This window comes from Crinia signifera, chromosome 6 (genome assembly GCF_055691185.1).
Source record: "Crinia signifera chromosome 6, ASM5569118v1, whole genome shotgun sequence".
NCBI lineage: Eukaryota > Metazoa > Chordata > Amphibia > Anura > Myobatrachidae > Crinia > Crinia signifera.
Genome location: NC_139222.1, coordinates 106,793,485 through 106,816,049, shown reverse-complemented (window position 1 = coordinate 106,816,049; position 22,565 = coordinate 106,793,485). Strand labels below are relative to the sequence as shown.

At 42.5% G+C, this 22,565-nt stretch overlaps 1 protein-coding gene across 2 annotated transcripts in view; it reads left to right on the top strand.

Annotated features, from left to right (window-relative positions):
- The window catches only part of COL20A1 (collagen type XX alpha 1 chain), a 133,070-nt gene that overhangs the window by 36,154 nt on the left and 74,351 nt on the right, over window positions 1-22,565 (top strand). For both annotated transcript variants that reach the window (XM_083146760.1, XM_083146761.1), the window contains 6 exons: window positions 568-700; window positions 5,130-5,269; window positions 6,709-6,841; window positions 10,221-10,280; window positions 10,457-10,504; window positions 15,926-16,064. In XM_083146760.1, coding sequence (XP_083002886.1) covers window positions 568-700; window positions 5,130-5,269; window positions 6,709-6,841; window positions 10,221-10,280; window positions 10,457-10,504; window positions 15,926-16,064 — 653 coding nt within the window. The remainder of the gene's footprint in view (window positions 1-567; window positions 701-5,129; window positions 5,270-6,708; window positions 6,842-10,220; window positions 10,281-10,456; window positions 10,505-15,925; window positions 16,065-22,565) is intronic.

Genomic DNA, 22,565 nt, shown 5'->3' with positions numbered 1-22,565 from the left:
AATCCATATGCAATTCACAAACTGTCAAATGATTTTTCCAGTTTGTACACATGCGAGTCCTGTAAGTCTGACCCTCGCTTAACTGAAACTTCAAAGACCCTCCCTTAAAACACCTTAGCATGCCTGTGTTTTTTCCTGACACTCCCAGAAAATGGCAGGTTTCCATCCCCAAATGCCGGCTTCCTGTCAAGTCTTCAACTTCTGTACTCCTTGCATTTAAAATCCATTCACAATTGTTGACACTATTTGAGGTCACACATGTGCAATGCTTACAGTATGTATACAAAGTCATTCGATAATCGCTCCATTTGCAAACTCAGTTATCATCGAATAACTGTGAATTAGGCCCATTGTTGTATCCACTGAGGGTCACTATGAATTTTCCTATCCACCACCAGAACCAGCGTTGGTGCATTTTATGCTCATGTTTACCCTTAATTTATAATTTGTTGTTTCCCAGGCTGTATTGAATATAAATACTAGGAAATGTGGGATTTCTCTGTAGTGAAGTGATCACCTCTTTCTATTGTTTATTTCAGTTTCAGTCAGATTGTTTGTCATTTGCAGGTTGATGTCCCTGTTGGTAGCTCATCCGTGACCTTGGAGTCCTTGACCTCACAGACTCTGTACACTGTCACTGTTACATTCACACAAAGAGGGCCAAGGACGACGTCTCTTCTGAGTGGAAACATTACAACCTGTAAGTGTCAAGAAGAGAAACTTAACCAGACAAATCTGTCTATTGTTCAAGTTATACACCTGTATTGGCGCCACCAAGATCCTATAGCAGTGTTGCCCTTGGCTGATAAACCAGCCTGCCCTTGCTGGAAGTGGATTTACTTTCAGAGACATTGCTGCTTCATGTTATTGGTTAGGGAAATATTTTGACTCAATGCACATTGGTCAATTATTGTTAATTGCAGATCTAGATATTACATTTTTAATAGCAGATACACAAGGCCTTGAGGGACAAAGGTGATTCGCACATCAAAGGCACACGCAAATGGCTGAGGCAGCTCTGTCCTTGGGTTTTGTGATTATTATTCTGTGACTGTTTCCAATCATTGAGTTACTATGTTAGCACAGTATGTCAGGCAGCTGCAAGTCATCTCTACCTTCAAACGACTTTTATTTGTTGTACAACACATTTCTTCCTGCAACTTTTACTAGGTACATTGGCCTACATTTCTAAAATGATCTACTATAATTAACTCCAAACTCACACATATCATAATTATTTTTTAAACTCTTGTGTAAATTTACTGAGATGGGAGTTCTGTTGAAGATGGGATGTTTCTCATAGCAATTAATCCGATTCTTCTTATTATTTATTTAACACTGATTGATTGCTATGAGAAACATCCCATCTTCAACAGAACTCCCATCTTAGTAAATTTACTCCTCAGAGTCAAATACACAAAACTTAAAACTATAACAAACAAACTTCACCTCATATTTAATGCCAACATTTCTGAATGTGGTGTGAACTAGATTAGTTTTTAGAATGTTAAAGCAAAGTGCTTCAAATTGTTTTTTTTTCCATTGAGTGATTTTTATTTAAATTTTTCGATACACAGAATAACATAGTAAACATAAATTACTTTATCGATTGAATTTGAGGGAAAATAAATAATCAAAAAAAAAATAAAAAATAAAAATTAAATAAAATAAATAAATAAAGTAAAAAAACACATATCAATACAGTAATAAATTATATGTTACATTAGTAGTGGTATCTTCCAATCGAACAGATAGCGTTATCAAATTCACATGAATTAATAATTAATCTTTAATTAATAAAATTATATCTTATGCGATGAATATTTTGATGAAAGCCAACGGGACCAAATAAGATAAAATTTAGATTCTGTTTTGCGATTAATATACAAATATCTCTCATGTAGCACTGTTACATTTACTAAGGAAATCCAAGCCTTAAAATCAGGCCCTGATGAATCCATCCAAAGTCTAGCTATGCAAACCTTAGCCAATGTACACAAATTAGTTGTATATTGTCTCGAATGTTTATCCAGGACATCATTACCAGACACTCCAAGGCAACAAAATCTCGGTGTTAGCTTATTTAAGGGAATTCCTGTTACAGATATAGCTTGAAGCACTTTAGTCCAAAATAATTTCACCACCGAACATTCCCATAATAGATGCCAAAATGTTCCCAAGTTGCATTTACATTTAGGACATATATCGGAAGTTCTTCCTCCAAAATGTACTAATCTAACTGGAGTCAGATACGTTCTATGTAGAATAAACAATTGAATTTGTTGAAATCTAATTGAAGCAGTGGAATTACGAGGACATGTAAGTGCCTCATTCCATTCAACCTCAGACAACCCACCCACCTCCAATTCCCATTTCTGCTGCAGATTCGGTAGGTCATCAGTATGATGATACGATTGAAGAAAATTATATAAACATGAAACAGCACGTTTCTAAAACCAATAAGCTCGGAAGGGAATCTAAGGGGCAATCCTGAAGCCATAGTCTCAAATGAGATAACTGTGCCGCATAATAATATAATTTAAAATTTGGAAGTGCTAGTCCACCCGATGCTTTAGATCTAGTTAGTACATCTAATTTTATGCGAGGCCTCTTATTCTTCCAAATCAAGGAGGATATCATACTATTAAGTTTTTTAAAAATTGAATTTGAGAGATATATTGGGGCCTGTTGAAATATATATAGAAATTTTGGTTGAACTATCATTTTTATTAAATTAACTCTTCCAGTCATTGTCAGAGGAAGTTTACACCACAACCTAATCCTATCCTTCAAGTAGGTGAAGAGAGGCAATACATTCAGAGAGACGAATTCCTGCATATTATTAGACACCTCAACACCTAAATATTTAAACGAGGCTACCCACTGTAATGGAAGTGGAATAAGGGGTGTGATAGGGGGCTGACCCTTAAGAGGAAGTATTGAGGACTTGGCCCAATTAATAGTAAGACCGGAGTATTTCCCATATGTTTCTATCACTTGAAGTACCACCGGCATGGAAATCGAATAATCTTTAATGAAAAGCAACATATCATCTGCATATAATGCAACTTTATCTACCCGACTATTCAGTTGAAGGCCACAAATTTCTGGATGTTCCCGGAGAAGGCATGCCAGTGGCTCTATCGCTAATACAAAAAGTGCGGGAGACAATGGGCAACCCTGCCGAGTACCACGTGAGAGTGAAAATGGGGCAGAAATGTAACCGTTTACTGATATACGGGCAGTGGGTTTATAATAAAGTAGCTGAACCCATTTTAAAAAAATGGGTCCTATTCCCATACATCTCATAACCTCCCACAGGAACGGCCACTCCACTGAATCAAAGGCTCTTGCCGCATCCAATGACACAATGACAGAGGTGGACTCATCCCTATGGGAGGCCTGCAGATGCGAGTATAAACGTCTAATATTAACCGAAGTCGATTGCCCCGGCATGAAGCCAGTCTGGTCTGGATGCACCACCCTAGTTATAACCCTATTTAGTCTTATAGATAAAATTTTTGCCAGAATCTTCGCATCAGTGGTAATCAGAGAAATTGGGCGATATGATTCAGGAAATTTAGTATCTTTTCCTGGCTTGGGTATTACATTTATGACTGCTTCATACATAGACTCAGAGAACCTACCTTCCTCTGTCAATCCATTAAAAAGATCTAGAAACTTTGGGGATAGGGATGGGGAAGTGGTCTGCCCTGGCAGGAGGGATGGGGAGGGGGGAGTGGTCTGCCCCGTCTGTGGTGGATATTTCTGGGGCAGGAAAAACCTGCCCTGGTAGGTATGTCCTGCCCCAGAAAAATCCACCATCAAGGGGTTAAAGGACAATACACACTTGCCCAGCGTGTATGGACTACAATGATGGGGAAAATCGTTGGCCTGAATATTGGTCAGTGCATACACACTATGCGATTTTTGACCATCTAAGTGATTTTTCCCAGGGGTGGATGACTTTCCATAACAGAATACTATGGAAATCTGTCCACCACGTTGCTCATCTGTGTATCAGTGCTGACCGATAATCGCTGGCCCGTACACAGCTCAAAATCGCCCAGTGTGTATGGGCCTTAACAGCCCAAACAATATCTTATTTCCTTTAAGGCTGTGTCTTTATATATTCAGGAAAATTACTTTTACTATGTTGTGCTCGGATATGACACGCATATTAGAGGGCAAAAGTATTAGAACACCCTTATTTTTCTATTTTTAAATTAAATTTAAGCTGTTCAGTAAATAACCTGAAATGATACAAAGGTACTGTAAGAAGTAAACCACAACAGGTGGCTACTTTTAATAAACAATTGAGAATAAACTTTCACGTGCATCCATCATATGCTTTCATGTCAGAGTACATTTGAAACATTAAACTAAGTATAATTGAATAAAAATAAAGGAATTTTGCCCGGTAGTGTACTGTTCTGTTTTTAAATACAAATGTATAAGACAGAGCTGCATTATATATTCCATGACACTAAAAAAGATTTAGCAATATATCTTGCAAATGTTGTAGGACGGAATGTATATCCAATCATTTGAAGTGGAAAATCCTTTTATGCACAGAAAGCGGCACATTTGATTTTGTAATAGAATATACCTCTCTTTAACATGGGGCCTGACTCAGGTACGGTTGTAGAAAGCTGCAATGCTTTTATTAGGTAATGCACCAGGCGAAGTCTGGTGCATGTGTGATCCAGTGCTGCGTCCAAGGATACAAGATCGGATCACCTTCAACACCCTTGGCCAGTTGAGTAGCTCTTGAGGCTCTGCGGACTATCCACCGCAGGCACATTGCTGAGACCCAGAAATCTCTGTCGAAGATGGAGACTCTGTCGTAGACGCTCCCACAAAATGGAGGCCACGCACACCTCCATTTCACCACCCCCTCCCTATCCTCAAACGTCTGAAGACTGTTAACCAAATGAGGTCTGCAGCCATACTGCATCCGACGATGCAGTACCCATACTGAACATGAGTAGTATGAGTCCAGCGCATGCACTATTTCAGAATACGACCGGACCTGAATCACCCCCATGGTACACTATGGTTCGTCTCTCTTTAAAATATTATTTGTATGTTCCTGTTTTATTTCTGTTATTGAATGCAATGGTCTGCAGTGAAGGTTCCGCCTCCTAGTGGTGTAAAAGTGCTAGATCTCTCTGATGACAGAGCCACAGTGTCATGGGATCCAGGTGCTGATGATGTCACTTCATATCTGATCAAGTGGATTCCTCTGAGTGGGGGTAGACTAAATCAGGTACCCCACCTACATATTCTTGTGTGTGTGTGTTGTTAGTGAGAATCTGTTGGTGGTGTAGTAAGCACTAATTTGTTTGGCCCCACCTTACTATAGTGGCCCCAGCCCTGAATTGACCAGTTAAGCCCGGTTTCTACTATGAAAGGGTGACACCATTTTTTGGAAACTATGCTATGTTATATAGTGATTGGTAAATATTTTAGCAAGTGATGGGGCAGGGCCTTGTCAACAGGCCTAAGCAAAGCAATGCACTGGGGCCCCTACTTAAGTAAATCAGCCATCCAACATTTAGCATGCTTACAGCCATTTATCTGTTTGGCTGCAGGACGGTAAAGAAGGTTTCCCAGCAGCTCTGATTCTGTGTAATTCTCAACCTAGCCTCACAAAAAACTCCAGCGTCACCAGCAAACAACTGCTCTAAGGCCCCTAGAAATGTAGAGCCCTAGGGCAGCAGCCTAGTAAGCGCATGAGTTAAGATGGGCCAGTGATAGGGGTGTCATGCTCATGTTTATTTTGCTACTATTTGTTATTTAGTATTTACCCATTGTCTGTTCAGTGAGCACACAGAGTTATAGCATAGTATAGTTATGGTAAGGGGCATTTTGCTGTTTGTGGAAAGCTTACTGTGCATGCGCTGTCTCAGATAAGCTTACTGTGCATACACTGTTTTAGATGAGCTTACTGTGCATGCACTGTCTCAGATGAGCTTACTGTGCATGCACTGTCTCAGATGAGCTTGGTGTGCATACACTGTTTTAGATGAGCTTACTGTGCATGCACTGTCTCAGATGAGCTTACTGTGCATGCGCTGTCTCAGATGAGCTTACTGTGCATGCACTGTCTCAGATGAGCTTACTGTGCATGCACTGTCTCAGATGAGCTTACTGTGCATGCGCTGTCTCAGATGAGCTTACTGTGCATGCACTGTCTCAGATGAGCTTACTGTGCATGCACTGTCTCAGATGAGCTTACTGTGCATGCACTGTCTCAGATGAGCTTACTGTGCATGCACTGTCTCAGATGAGCTTGGTGTGGATGCGCTGTCTCAGATGGGCTTGGTGTGGGTGCGCTGTGTCAGATGAGCTTGGTGTGGGTGTGCTGTCTCAGATGAGCTTGGTGTGGGTGCGCTGTCTCAGATGAGCTTGGTGTGGGTGCGCTGTCTCAGATGGGCTTGGTGTGGGTGTGCTTTGCAATTTATTTTCAGACTGATAGTTTGCCTGTTCCAAATACATAGAATCATGAAACATGTTTTCTAAATGCCTCAATATAGTGTAAAAAAAACATTAAATCATAAAGAAAACTGATGATTGTAGAAAGTTCTACGATAGTTGGAGAGCCATAAGTTGTCCAAGTCTGCTGGGAAATGTCAGCTATAATATCACAATTTAGTGAACCTTCTGGCTCTTATTATCCATCTCTTGTTTATCCTTACATAACAGATGTCTACCCCTGGCAAAGAGCACACAGCAGTCCTCTCTGACTTGGAGTACAGCACTGAGTACCAAGTGTCCATCTCTGCGAGGTACATTGATGGATCCCAGAGCGATGCATCTTCATTACGCTACAACACAGGTGACCATGATATGCTCAGTAGTGTATTTAAAGGCCAAAAAAAAATAAGAAAGAAGACACATTATAAAGCTGCAGTAGACATTTGTACCACCAGATGATGAGGCGGGTGTGGTGTTGATTGATGACAAATAAAGAACACAAGGGCATGATTTATAGTATAAGTGCTGTGCTCTCTCACAAAGCCCCTGTGATGGCCCGTAATGAGGAGATCTGGGAGCAAGACACTGGGAGGTTCTGGGTATGGTACCAGGAGAGCTCAACAAAGATATCTCTTTACTGATATATGGTTACAGAGTGTCTAAAAAAACTTTTCTCAGCAGCATCAGAACTTTGCTAACCGGGCTGCGGTGCAGAGGGTACCCTACTTCACAAATTCTAGCCATGTCCAAAATTAAGTCCTGTTTGGAAAAGGGTCCATGAACTAATATTTGAGATCATTAAAGTTACCATTCCAGCCTCTCCATCACTCTCTCCTACCCAGGGGTATTCCTGGTGTGCCCAAACCCATAGAGTCGCTTTACCATTGGACGAGCTTGAATACTTGCATGTCACTTCCATATTGCCATGCCGCTCCTGCAAGGAAGATGGTGTCTGACAAAGGGTGCAGGTTAGGAGCTTCCATCTGTCTTTCCTCTGCTGGATACCTCCAAACACATTTGTTTCCTTTGTCCTTTGGAATTACTACAAAGCAGGTTAACCGGCTGTGAACACATAGGTCAGGCATGTCCAAACTATGGACCTCCAGCTGTTGTGAAACTACAAGTCCCATCATGTCTTGCTTTTAGGGAATGTTAAAACTATGGCAAGGCATGCTGGCATGTGTTGTTTCACAACAGCTGGAGGGCCACATGCCTGACTTAGGTAGTGGTGTCGGTGCTGCTATTCCACTATTCATTTTCTTCATTGTCCTCCCTGACACTAGTGATACTAAATCTGTCCCTAATGGCATAAAGTTAGTGGAAAGATTAGGCAATGTCTCTGCTTAAAACATATTATTTAAAGAAGTTTTCAAAAGTAGGTAAGTATGCTGTAGGTTTACACGAGGAAAGATTTGGGAATTTAATAATCTGAATAGAATAGGTGTATAATGTTTCCGTATGGTTATAGTCAGTGGCAGATTTTACCTATGGGCTGGACAGCAGATTTCCCAGGAAAAATCACCCCCCCCCCCCCCCTTCAGTGTCAGTGAGCCAGATGCAGTGCATGAGACTGTGCACAGGCTTTAACTGTAACTGGCAGTGACTTCCTGTTGGAAGTCATGCCTGCCAGTCACAGACACACAAGGCAGTCCCATTAGTATGTGTTCCCTCCTGCTGGGACAGCCAGTCCAGTCTATGCTAAGCAGATAGCTGGCTTCCTGTAGGAAGCCACTGCCTGCCTTATTATGCAGTCCAATTTGGTTTCTATGGGCTGCATTCGGTGCTGTCCATAGAAGCCAGGGGCATGCGCATGGGCAGTTGCACAGCTATCTGCTACAGTATATTCATTGTGCAGGTGCGGGAACCCTGGCTGTTCCCTCTTTGGGCAGCTGGGTAATGGCAGGTCCCCCTCCCAATGTAATAAGCAGCCGTTGCTGGTTATGGTTTTGTTAACTAATTACGGGATGCGGTCATTTGGTCGAATGCATTATGGTCGAATGTCATTACATCGAATCCATTAGGTCGAATTGCTAAAAGGTCGACATGATTCTAGGTCGACATGGGAAAAGGTCGAAATGATTCTAGGTCGAAAGGTCATTAGTTCGACAGGTCATTAGGTCGACAAGGTCATTAGTTCGACATTGTCTAGGTCGACATTCACAAAGTCGACATGGGGTTTTTCACTGTTTTTTGAGCCGACATGTGCTGACAGGCGGTATTTCATGCCCTACCATCCACTAGGGCGTGGTGGGAGAATAAAATAGTGTGCCGAGCGTAGCGAGGCACCGTGCCCGACGCATTGCGAGCGCAGCGAGCGATGCGAGGGGATGCAGTGCACTTTAAACTGTGTCCATGTCGACTGTGTTGACATTCAGGTAAAAAAACAGTGAAAAACCCCATGTCGACTTTGTGAATGTCGACCTAGACAATGTCAAACTAATGACCTTGTCGACCTAATGACCTGTCGAACTAATGACCTTTCGACCTAGAATCATTTCGACCTTTTCCCATGTCGACCTAGAGTCATGTCGACCTTTTAGCAATTCGACCTAATGGATTTGATGTAATGACATTCGACCATAATGCATTCGACCAAACGATCCCAACCCCTAATTACCATTGTTAGCTTACCTCTCAGTTTGGAGAATAGGAACTTTAGCCACCATGCTGACTGCACCATGTGACATACGCTAGCTGACTGCAATTACTTCATCAAATGTTATCTAACTTGAATCTATTTCCCTCTGGTGCTTTACAGTGATTGGGAGATGTCTTTCATAGGTTTTTTTAGTAAGTATGCAAATAATTGTAATTTAGTTCAGTGGAGAGCGCTGGCCTTAGGTAATTAATTAGCAAAGATATATTTAGTGAAACTAATAGCATATAATTGGCTTACTAAGTGCTATGTACTCACCATGATATTTTTTATTTCTTAAGCATTTTTATTCTGAATGACAGTGGATTTTTGTAACAAATCGCATTTTTGCACTATAGACATCTCTGTGTATTGTAGGCATTAGAACATGGGAAATCACACACACGGGTATTTGCAGAATTACAGTACTACAATACATTATATATATGTGTAGCATAACTGCTCTTCACATGCCCTGGAAATTCAACTACAGTATGCCTATGCATGTGGTACTCATAAGAATGGGCGGCCAGATTGATTAGGCTTCCCTTCCTTTATCTCACACAAAGGTTTTAAACTCTTCTCAAAGGAGGTCTATGGAACTGGGTTCACCCTCCAAGTCTTCCCCTTCAGCATCAGAACCAGCTGCAGGGCTAGGTCTATTGGTAAATGCACCATGGTGGGGAGATAGATTGCTTCTCGGTGTCCACTTTGCAGTCCCAGGGAAGAGACAACACCTGCCCCCTCTCATCCTGAGGGGTCGCTCGTCACCCCATGTGTATGTGGTCTGATGCTGCACACAAGCCCATAGGTGGGAGAGAGACATTAAGATGGTTTTCATGAACTCTGAGATAGTGTGCATCCATGTAAAGGGGGAATTCGGGACATGGGCAAAAGTTTCCAGATCTGCAAGACATGGGTTCAGAAATACTTTTATTGATGATGAGATGGTGTTTATTGTCTGTTAGATGAAGGTGCGGTATATTAAATGGAGTATTCAGGCATGTATGATGAGTACCGTTGTGAGTTAAACGAGGGTACAGGGCCTTGCTGCTGAGCCTTTTTTTTTTTTATAGAAGTAACATATTATATTTCTGTGGTACAGGATATAATCCCAAGAAGTTGCCTGTGGCTCGTGGTGGGTTTCTCCCAAAACGGACAGAAGGTGAGTACTTAGGACTCAATTCAATCCCTGCCTGTGTGTTATTGGTACACAATCTTATTTATAGAGGTTTAAGATAAGATTATAATGGTTTACCTTGACATATTTTCCCTTTTATAGATTAGATCTATTTAGATCCATGCATAGGTTACCTATTTTGTTCCTTTTGTATCTTAAAGACTTCTGCCCGATGGTTGAGGTGAATAAAAAAGAATACGCATTTCATGGTAAGTGCAATAAGTTTCTGAATATGGTACACAGGGACCGACTGAGATACAGATTCCCCAGTAAAATATGGTGTGCTCTATCAGCTTTGCAGTAAGATTGCTGTAGCTATAAGGGCTAATTCAGAAGTGGATGCTGCTGCGTGCGCATTCACTTCTATCAGAGGAGATGAGGGAGCGATATTATGCAAATGCTAGTTCCACCATTCCCTACTTTTTGCCCTCAAACACACAGTAAAAGTGCCAGTGGTTCTAGAGACATTATCATTAGCAAACCATTACAGCAGGTGCAAATGGAAACTGGTCAATACCAGAACAGATCTTAGGCTTGAAGACATCAGCCTACACCAAACGTTACTACTGTATATTGTGCAAACCCAATATTTGGTGTATCTCTGTACACTCCTTACAAACACAGAAAACCCTTATGTGCTGAAGGCCAGTAACATCAGCCTAATATCTGAAATTAAGATAGTCTTTATTACCTCTGAAATTAGGTTGCACTATCCTTATGGGGCCTACACACGTGGCAATCTCAGGGCATCTAGTTAGACCGCTTAGAAAATACCCCTACATCGCTCCATGTGTAGGGGCCCATAGCAATAGCGATGTCCCATCCGCATCATCCCACCCGCACACTCATGCGATCTCTGCCACCGTCTTCCCCCGGCCCGCCCCGATCCTTGCGAACAGCTCAGCGACTATGCAAGTTGCCAAAACCACATGTACATAATAGACCATGCACATGCACGGCCATTCCGGGAGGGTCGGCAACCCTGAGCTATGATCATACTTGCCTACCTGACCCTCTCCATGCGGGAGAAAATGCTCTGTTCCTGGACTTCCCTGGTAATGTATGATTGCCAGCACCTGTGGTGAAACGCCTTTACCTAGCTCCCCACAGGTGCTGGCAATCATACATTACCAGGGAAGTCCAGGAACAGAGCTTTTGCTCCCGCATGGAGAGGGTCAGGTAGGCAAGTATGGCTATGAGTGCAGTAGGCAAAATTAAAAAAAAAGCAGAAGATATATTTGCCTACAAATGATTTAACCCTCTGTATCTGAGGTTAGTTCATTTAACTGTAATGGAATGGTGTGCTGGAAATAGAGGCTTGTGCATGGACTTGCATCCCTTGATGAGAGGCTGCAAGCTTAAATGATTTCCCTGGCACACCCATGACACTCCCATAACACGCCATGAGACAGTCCAAATCAAATGCATACCTCCCTGTCCCCGGATACCTAATGCTGAAATAGATGCTCCTTTGGGTATTGCGGCACCTGCAAATTATTTTAGATCATTAGTTTAAATGTCTGCAGAGAAATCTGTGAATGGCAGAACCAATAAGCTGGATTCTCCTACGATTGGGGCTTGTTACCAGTTTGCGCAGTTGCGCCCATCTGTATTTTGGGCCTGATTCAGGTTTGCTCATTAAGCTGCACCACCACCTTGCTGAATACCGCCCTCTGACACTGATTCCCCATGGTACCATGCGAGGGGCTGTGTAACAAAAACACACACCCTTGCATGCCTCCGCTGCAGGAGAAATCATTTGATGGTCGCCGACCATCGAATGGTTTCTCCTGCCTTTGAAAATAGAAGTCCGTGAAAACTGACTTTTATTTGCGTGCGTCTGGACGAAGTTCCCATGGGTGATCCCTGTCCCTGCCGTCATCTGCCCCATCCCTCCGGCCCCGCGAGTGTGTAACTTAACTCATCCGTTCGCTGCCAGGGTTTGCATATGAGAACTCGGATCACTGCGAGTGATCTCGAATTGGCCCCTTTGTACGGACTGTGAGAGAGACGATGGAGCCTCAGAAGGAAACGGCTGCGTGAAGTGTAGGTGATTATTCTGTATTTTATCGCCCTCCCTGGAAATGCAGCATTAAGGAAGTTCTACGGTGTTTTAGGACTCAGAGATAAAGACATGATACATGCCCTTTGCACAATAGGTTTTCTTCTTTTAAGGGCGAGCCCGGCATTCATAGAAAATGAAATAATGATTGTCTTTTGTGAAAATCAAATTCCCACTTGTTGGAGCCATTCTTATCTCTGCAGCCAATTCAGTCTGTCTCACCACTGTGTCAGTCAGCAGACAGCAATAAAATTGCCTTTATCTCTCATTTCTTTGTAAGAAGTCACCTACAAAGAGTGAAGACATAGTGCCAAAAACATCTTACCAATGGATATAAATGTAGGTTTTAAAGGTACACACTTGATGTATATATTTTGATGTATAAAGGCATAGGTGCCAGAACGGGAGGAGGTGCAACTGGCCAGCTTGACACCAACCCCCCCCCCCCCCCCCCAAAGGCGACAGTCAGGTCGGAGGAGGAGCAGCAGCCGCGGACAGTCAGAAGCTGTGCATTATAGCAATAGGCTGCACGACCCCTTCACTGGACTGCACGAAGGAGGAGATGTAATGTGCAGCCTCTTAACAAAATAGAATGCACATTACACCACCTGCTTTGTACAATGCACAGTCCTGCAGCCTATTACTATAATGCACACCACTGCCCCCACCAGAGCCTGGAAAGAATCAGAATCACCCCTGACTACTTGCATCCAGGCCAGTTGGAAAGGGGGGGAGTCGCCAAAGACTACTGATATTTTGCCCCTCCCAACATTAATGTTGTGATGCCCCTGTATATATTTATCAGGAAAGAAAAGAGTGTCTTTTGATGGTGCACCTAGAGAAAAATGTTTAATAAAACATCACTTTTATTTAATTCATTAAAATAGTTGCGAAAATAAAAGAAAATTTGACAAGACATGAGACAACATATAGTGATATAAAAAAGGATAAAAATCCTTACACCTTTTTTCTTAGTGAACGTCAATATCATGATACCAAGACTGACCAGGAAACCCATACGGGTACATTACTAATCAATCTGACATGATAGCATATCGGAAATATCTGATTGCGCAGTTGAAGAAATGGGGATCACCTTGGCAACCCCAATAAACAACTATAGGACACTGCGCCAAGCATAAATGTTTGGAAAACTACTGACAGTAGGTGTATACACACGCACTATACGTGACACCTAAAAGAATTGACCAATAGCATTAAGGAATCCACTAATACACTCCCACTAGAATTTGCATACCATGAATATGCATGGAGGAACCGGTATTTAAGGAGCTTCCGGCGGCTTGCCCGGTGGTCCTGAGGAAGCTTTTTTGCGAAAGCGTACGCTCGACTATACTACACACCTAGTGTGTCTAATACCCCACTCTCCCCTCCCCACTTATAAATTGTATTTTTTGATCTGTTGGCTGCGTTAGGCTTACCGTTGGACACGGTCCCCTAAGACATACACTTACACGGTATCTGGCGCCAGAACCGTCAGTGTTCCTGTTTGTTCTTAACCCACCTGAGCGAGGAAGTGCACACAGGCACCCCTCTGACGAGGCTCTGTGGGAGAACACAGGACGTGGTACCACTGGCTCCAGCAAGCTAGCAGCAGCGCTGAGACGGAATTACATCCGTGCTCAGGCGCTTGCCAGTGGCTGCTAGAGAGAGCCCAGGGTCAATTGAAACATTGTATATACAACAGCAATAACCCTGATCCACGTTATAATTAAATGGTAATATAACCATTACTCTGAGCCATACAACAAATTAAAATTGATTGGGATAATAGGCAGTGGGGTTTCCACTAGGTGTAAGGATTTTTATCCTTTTTTATATCACTATAGGTTGTCTAATGTCTTGTCAAATTTTCTTTTATTTTCGCAACTATTTTAATGAATTAAATAAAAGTGATGTTTTATTAAACATTTTTCTCTAGGTGCACCATCAAAAGACACTCTTTTCTTTCCTGATAAATATGTCCTTTTCGTGTCTATGGTAGCACACCCTCGTACCCATCACTAATTGATTGTTGATAATATACAAGGAGGGTTCACCCTTGCATAAAAATCCATTTATTACTGTGCGACTGACTAAACCTCTTTCAATTTTCCTGCCCCTGTATATAGGCTAAATGGCACCCAGGAGTTTGGGATTGTGATCAGTCATATGGCTCAATACATGGCCCCATATGTTCTGCAAGAAGCAGGGAAGTTAGTAGCAGCTGGAGACAGGTGAGCTATCTGTCCCAGTAGACTGCAGTCTGCCAAACAGACACTCAGCAAGATGCCACATAGATGGCCCAGTAAGGACATTATGGGGTACATTTACTAAGATGGGAGTTCTATTAATTATGGGATGTTGCCCATAGTAACCAAAGTGGCAGAACAAGCGAGTTGTGGGCCCAGGTACAAAAAAAGGTCTCCCCCCCCGACCCCCCCACACAAAAATAAGCATAGTGTAATTTGGTTTACTTAAGATTTAATGTCACACTGTAGTGCCCATTATACATTATGCCGCACACCATAATGCCCATTACACATTATGCCACACATGTAATGCCAATTGCACATTATGCCACACATGTAATACCCATTACACATTATACCACACACCAAGAAAAGAGAGAGAAAGAGAGCAAGAGAGAGGGGATGTCAGGGAGAAAAAGGGGGAGGGAGCAAGTGAAATAGAGGTGATGTCAGGAATAGAGAGAGAAAGAAAGACCGCACCAGGTAGGGACTGTCAGAGATAGAAGGGGGAGCAGAGGAGAGGGGAGCAGAGGAGAGGGGATGGGGAGCAGAGGATAGGGGTAGTGGAGCCAAGGGGGGGGGGGAGGCAGAGCTGAGCCGAGTAGGAGGGGAGTTGAGGAGAGGAGGAGCAGATGGGGTAGTGGAGTAGAGAGAGGGAGAGCAGAGCGGAGGGGGATCATAGTGAAGGGGGAGAGGAGGAAGAAGGGAGAGCAGTGGTTTGAAAAAGCTGAATACAGTCAACAGCAATGTTAGCGCTGTGGACTTCTTCTGTTCCTTGCACATCTCCTGTGCCAGACGCACAGTTTCTGCTTCCTGTTGCTGACTCTGTTGCCGCCACGGTAAGCTTATAAGTGGCCTACCAGTATCTCCCTGATGGCGGCCCGCTGCTGCCACAAATAAACATAAAATAAATACGGCATGCGTGCAGGCGGCAGCGGTCCCCATTAACTGCATAGACCCCGGTGCACTGTACCGGCTGCACCGGCAGTTGTTCCTTCCATGGTAACCAATCAGATTATATCTATTATCTTCTAGAAGGCACTGATTACTGCAGTGGTGCAAGCAGTGATTATAGGTGGACTTATCTGTAGTTTCCAGGCAGCAGCTGGTACAAATTCATTTAATAATATAGTGTACACATCTGGCTAACCTTCTTTGCAATTTTGACTTATTTTGTACATGGCTTTAGACCAGCTTTAGTTTTAAATAGTCTTGTTTGTGTATGTGCACAGGTAAATGTACTGTAGTATGTTGGTTAATGCTCAGAACAGTTATACAGGGTTTATGTATCATTTATACATGTGTCTTTTTCTTAGGCTATGACATGATGGCAGTTTTTGGCTTGGATGAGAAGCAGTACTTTTCTATCAATGGGGTCTCTCTGGACGCCTTTGTTTTAGGGGGATCCAGGATTTTCACAATCTCTGAGAATATTCAGCTTACTGTTTGGACAAGGTAGGACATGCAAGTACTGTGGTGGAGATTACACAATAAATACACTATCAGGGAGTATGAATTATACAATTGAATGATATGAATTTTACCAGTGGTTCTCAAACTCGGTCCTCAGGTCACCAGACAGGTGCAGTATGTGAATTCTGCATTAGTTATATTAAGCAGGCTGATTAAAAAAAAACCCAACCAAGCCACAAATATAGGTCTTAAAAAGATTTATCATCATAAACTATTTCATTATGCAATAATCTATATAAAATTACAATCTACAAGAGAGGTGGATCTGATTAGTTCTTCTGTTACACTAGGCAACAGCCAAAAAGGATCCTACGTAAAAACATCCAATTCTTACTGATTTCAATGCACTGAACACGAATATGATGTTTAAAATTGTTTATTAGCTCATGGTTTGAAGATCCTTAGCGATGAACTTAGACAATGGATAGGGATGGGCAAGCATTTTGGCAAAAGTTCCCAAGGCTCAGAGAAGCGAAAATCAAGGAGGGCATCTTTGTTGGACCACAAATAGGAAATCTCTTCAAGGACATTGATATTATCTTAACCCCTTCATGACAGAGCCAGTTTGTGCCTTCATGACAGAGCCCTTTTTTTCAAATCTGACATGTCTCACTTAAGTGGGGATAACTTTTTTTTGCTTTTACTTATCCCAGTGATTTTGAGATTGTTTTTTCGTGACACATTGTACTTCAAGTTAGTGGTAAATTTGGGTCGATACAGTCTGTGTTTTTTTGTGAAAAATACCAAAATATCGTGAAAAAATGGAAAATTTAGCAATATGCAAAATGTCACATTTTCTGCTTGTGAGACAAATAATCATACCACTCAAAATAGTTAATAACTAACAAAGACCATATGTCTACTTTATGTAGCAATCATTATTTCAACTTCCTTTTCATTTTTTTGGACACTAGGAGGCTTCAAATATGACTAGCAAATTCTCAAATTTTCAAGAAAATTTCAAACACTGATTTTTTTAGGGACCAGTTCAGTTCTGATGTGACTTTGAGGGACTTGTATGTGAGACACCCCCATAAATGATGCCATTTCAAAAACTGCACCCCTCACAGTATTCAAAACAGCAGTTTGGAAGTTTGTTAACCCTTTAGGTGTTTCACAGGAATTAAAACAAAGTGTAGGTGAAATTTCAAAATTTCTTTTTTTTTGCAGAGTTTCAATTTTAATACATTTTTCTAACGAATACAGTAGATTTTACTAGAGAAATGTGACTAAAAATTGATTCCCCCAATTCTTTTGTTTTCAAAAATATCCTATATGTGGCCCTAGTGTGCACGTTGACCAAACCACAGGCTTCATAATAGAAGGAGCACCTACTTGATTTTGGAGCCTCCTTTTTATGAGATTTTTTTTTAGGCACCATGTAGGTTTCTAGGCACCATAAGTGCTAAAAGTTAGGAACCTCCCCCACAAGTCACCCCATTTTGCAATCTACACCCCTCAGGGAATTCATCTAGGGGTATATTGTACATTTCAAACCCCCAGGGGTTTCACCAATTTTGGTACAACTGGGATGTGAAAATGGAAAATTACATTTTTTTACACAAACATGCAGTTCTGGCTCAAAATTTTTCATTTTCACAAGGAATGAAGGAGACAAAGCACCCCAAAATCTGTGCCCCAATTTCTCCCGAGTACGGCAATGCCTCACATGTGACCAAAAAATACCAGTTGGGCGCATGGCAGGACTCAGAAGGGAAGGAGTGATTTTTGGATTTGGCAGCACAGATTTTGGTGGAATGAATGGTGGGTGCCATGTTGCATTATCAAGACTCCCAAAGCACCAATACAGTGGAACCCCCCCACAAGTCACCCCATTTTGCAAACTACACCCCTCAGGGAATTCATCTAGGGGTATAGTGTACATTTCAAACCCCCAGGGGTTTCACCAATTTTGATACAACTGGGCAGTGAAAATGAAAAATTACATTTTTTTACACAAAAATGCAGTTCTGGCTCAAAATTTTTCATTTTCACAAGGAATGAAGGAGACAAAGCACCCCAAAATCTGTGCCCCAATTTCTCCCGAGTACGGCAATGCCTCACATGTGACCAAAAAATACCAGTTGGGCGCATGGCAGGACTCAGAAGGGAAGGAGTGATTTTTGGATTTGGCAGCACAGATTTTGGTGGAATGAATAGTGGGTGCCATGTTGCATTAGCAAGACTCCCAAAGCACCAATACAGTGGAACCCCCCCACAAGTCACCCCATTTTGCAAAGTACACCCCTCAGGGAATTCATCTAGGGGTATAGTGTACATTTCAAACCCCCAGGGGTTTCACCAATTTTGATACAACTGGGCAGTGAAAATGAAAAATTACATTTTTTTACACAAAAATGCAGTTCTGGCTCAAAATTTTTCATTTTCACAAGGAATGAAGGAGACAAAGCACCCCAAAATCTGTGCCCCAATTTCTCCAGAGTACGGCAATGCCTCACATGTGACCAAAAAATACCAGTTGGGCGCATGGCAGGACTCAGAAGGGAAGGAGTGATTTTTGGATTTGGCAGCACAGATTTTGGTGGAATGAATGGTGGGTGCCATGTTGCATTATCAAGACTCCCAAAGCACCAATACAGTGGAACCCCCCCACAAGTCACCCCATTTTGCAAACTACACCCCTCAGGGAATTCATCTAGGGGTATAGTGTACATTTCAAACCCCCAGGGGTTTCACCAATTTTGGTACAACTGGGCAGTGAAAATGAAAAATTACATTTTTTTACACAAAAATGCAGTTCTGGCTCAAAATTTTTCATTTTCACAAGGAATGAAGGAGACAAAGCACCCCAAAATCTGTGCCCCAATTTCTCCCGAGTACGGCAATGCCTCACATGTGACCAAAAAATACCAGTTGGGCGCATGGCAGGACTCAGAAGGGAAGGAGTGATTTTTGGATTTGGCAGCACAGATTTTGGTGGAATGAATAGTGGGTGCCATGTTGCATTAGCAAGACTCCCAAAGCACCAATACAGTGGAACCCCCCCACAAGTCACCCCATTTTGCAAAGTACACCCCTCAGGGAATTCATCTAGGGGTATAGTGTACATTTCAAACCCCCAGGGGTTTCACCAATTTTGATACAACTGGGCAGTGAAAATGAAAAATTACATTTTTTTACACAAAAATGCAGTTCTGGCTCAAAATTTTTCATTTTCACAAGGAATGAAGGAGACAAAGCACCCCAAAATCTGTGCCCCAATTTCTCCCGAGTACGGCAATGCCTCACATGTGACCAAAAAATACCAGTTGGGCGCATGGCAGGACTCAGAAGGGAAGGAGTGATTTTTGGATTTGGCAGCACAGATTTTGGTGGAATGAATAGTGGGTGCCATGTTGCATTAGCAAGACTCCCAAAGCACCAATACAGTGGAACCCCCCCACAAGTCACCCCATTTTGCAAAGTACACCCCTCAGGGAATTCATCTAGGGGTATAGTGTACATTTCAAACCCCCAGGGGTTTCACCAATTTTGATACAACTGGGCAGTGAAAATGAAAAATTACATTTTTTTACACAAAAATGCAGTTCTGGCTCAAAATTTTTCATTTTCACAAGGAATAAAGGAGACAAAGCACCCCAAAATCTGTGTCCCAATTTCTCCCGAGTACGGCAATGCCTCACATGTGACCAAAAAATACCAGTTGGGCGCATGGCAGGACTCAGAAGGGAAGGAGTGATTTTTGGATTTGGCAGCACAGATTTTGGTGGAATGAATGGTGGGTGCCATGTTGCATTATCAAGACTCCCAAAGCACCAATACAGTGGAACCCCCCCACAAGTCACCCCATTTTGCAAACTACACCCCTCAGGGAATTCATCTAGGGGTATAGTGTACATTTCAAACCCCCAGGGGTTTCACCAATTTTGGTACAACTGGGCAGTGAAAATGAAAAATTACATTTTTTTACACAAAAATGCAGTTCTGGCTCAAAATTTTTCATTTTCACAAGGAATGAAGGAGACAAAGCACCCCAAAATCTGTGCCCCAATTTCTCCCGAGTACGGCAATGCCTCACATGTGACCAAAAAATACCAGTTGGGCGCATGGCAGGACTCAGAAGGGAAGGAGTGATTTTTGGATTTTGCAGCACAGATTTTGGTGGAATACATGGTGGGTGCTATGTTGCACCAATACAGTGGAACCCCCCCACAAGTCACCCCATTTTGCAAAGTACACCCCTCAGGGAATTCATCTAGGGGTATAGTGTACATTTCAAACCCCCAGGGGTTTCACCAATTTTGATACAACTGGGCAGTGAAAATGAAAAATTACATTTTTTTACACAAAAATGCAGTTCTGGCTCAAAATTTTTCATTTTCACAAGGAATGAAGGAGACAAAGCACCACAAAATCTGTGCCCCCATTTCTCCCGAGTACGGCAATGCCTCACATGTGACCAAAAAATACCAGTGGGGCGCATAGCAGGACTCAGAAGGGAAGGAGTGATTTTTGGATTTGGCAGCACAGATTTTGGTGGAATGAATGGTGGGTGCTATGTTGCATTGCCAATACAGTGGAACCCCCCCACAAGTGACCCCATTTTGCAAACTACACCCCTCAGGGAATTCATCTAGGGGTATAGTGTACATTTCAAACCCCCAGGGGTTTCACCAATTTTGGTACAACTGGGCTGTGAAAATGAAAAATTACATTTTTTTACACAAAAATGTACTTCTGGCTCAAAATTTTTCATTTTCACAAGGAATGAAGGAGACAAAGCACCCCAAAATCTGTGCCCCCATTTCTCCCGAGTACGGCAATGCCTCACATGTGACCAAAAAATACCAGTGGGGCGCATAGCAGGACTCAGAAGGGAAGGAGTGATTTTTGGATTTGGCAGCACAGATTTTGGTGGAATGAATGGTGGGTGCTATGTTGCATTGCCAATACAGTGGAACCCCCCCACAAGTGACCCCATTTTGCAAAGTACACCCCTCAGGGAATTCATCTAGGGGTATAGTGTACATTTCAAACCCCCAGGGGTTTCACCAATTTTGGTACAACTGGGCTGTGAAAATGAAAAATTACATTTTTTTACACAAAAATGTACTTCTGGCTCAAAATTTTTCATTTTCACAAGGAATGAAGGAGACAAAGCACCCCAAAATATGTGCCCCCATTTCTCCAGAGTACGGCAATGCCTCACATGAGAACAAAAAATACCAGTTGGGTGCATGGCAGGACTCAGAAGGGAAGGAGTAATTTTTGGATTTTGCAGCTCAGATTCTGGTGGAATGAATGGTGGGTGCTATGTGGCATTAGCAAGACCCCCGATGGACGGTGAAATGATGAACCTAATAATCCATCGATGTGTGGTATATTTTGAAACACTCCTTTATACATAGGCCGGGTTTGTCGGGGCAAGTTTCACAGTGGAAAATAGTTTCCTTTCTTATTCCCTTTTTATAGCAAACTTTGCACCTTTTTTGTGTCCTGCCCTTTCTTGCAGTGGAGGGGATTTCGTTGGGAAAATGCTGCCCTGGTACAATACGGGGGCCAGTACTAGAAGTACTGGGGCCCTCTGCCTGCTGGTTCCCAAATATTAGGCCCTTTATGACTTCCTCTTGAAAGTGCATAAATGTCCCCCTCTGGCCGGTAGATCGGAATAGCATGTAAGCGTTATACAGTGCCATCTGGATGATATACACAGCCAGCTTCTTGTACCAGATATTTGTTTTCCGCAGGGCACTGTACGGCTTCAGTACCTGATCTGAAAGATCCACTCCGCCCATGTACTTATTGTAATCTAGGATACAATTTGGTTTTGAGGTGTGGGTACTGGTACCTCGTACAGGGATGGAGGTGGTACTGTCTCCATGAATTGTTGTCAGTATAAGGACATCCCTCTTGTCCTTATATTTGACCAACAACATATTTTCGGTGCATATTCCCCTGCTTTCACCCCTTCTCATTACTTGGGCAATGTGCGTTTTGGGGAGGCCTCTTTGGTTCTTGCGCACAGTACCGCAAGCTGCTGTACCTCTTGAACCAAGGGCCTTAAACAGGGGGATGCTAGTGTAAAAGTTATCCACATAGAGGTGATAACCCTTATCCAGGAAGGGGTGCATTAAATCCCAGACAATTTTGCCACTAACACCTACGAGGGAGGGGGGGCATTCTGGCGGTTCAATTCTTGAATCCTTCCCTTCATATACCCTAAACTTGTGGGTGTACCCTGTGGTGCTTTCACACAGCTTATACATTTTTATGCCATACCTTGCCCTCTTACTGGGAAGGTACTGGCGGAATTTAACCCTTCCTTTAAAATGTATAAGGGACTGGTCGATGCTAATACATTTATCAGGGATGTACAGCTCTGCAAATTTGGCACTGAAATGATCAATGACCGGCCTGACTTTGAATAGCCTGTCAAAGGTGGGATCATCTCTGGGTGGGCACTGTGCATTATCGGTGTAATGTATAAATTTATGGATTGCCTCAAAACGAGTCCGAGTCATG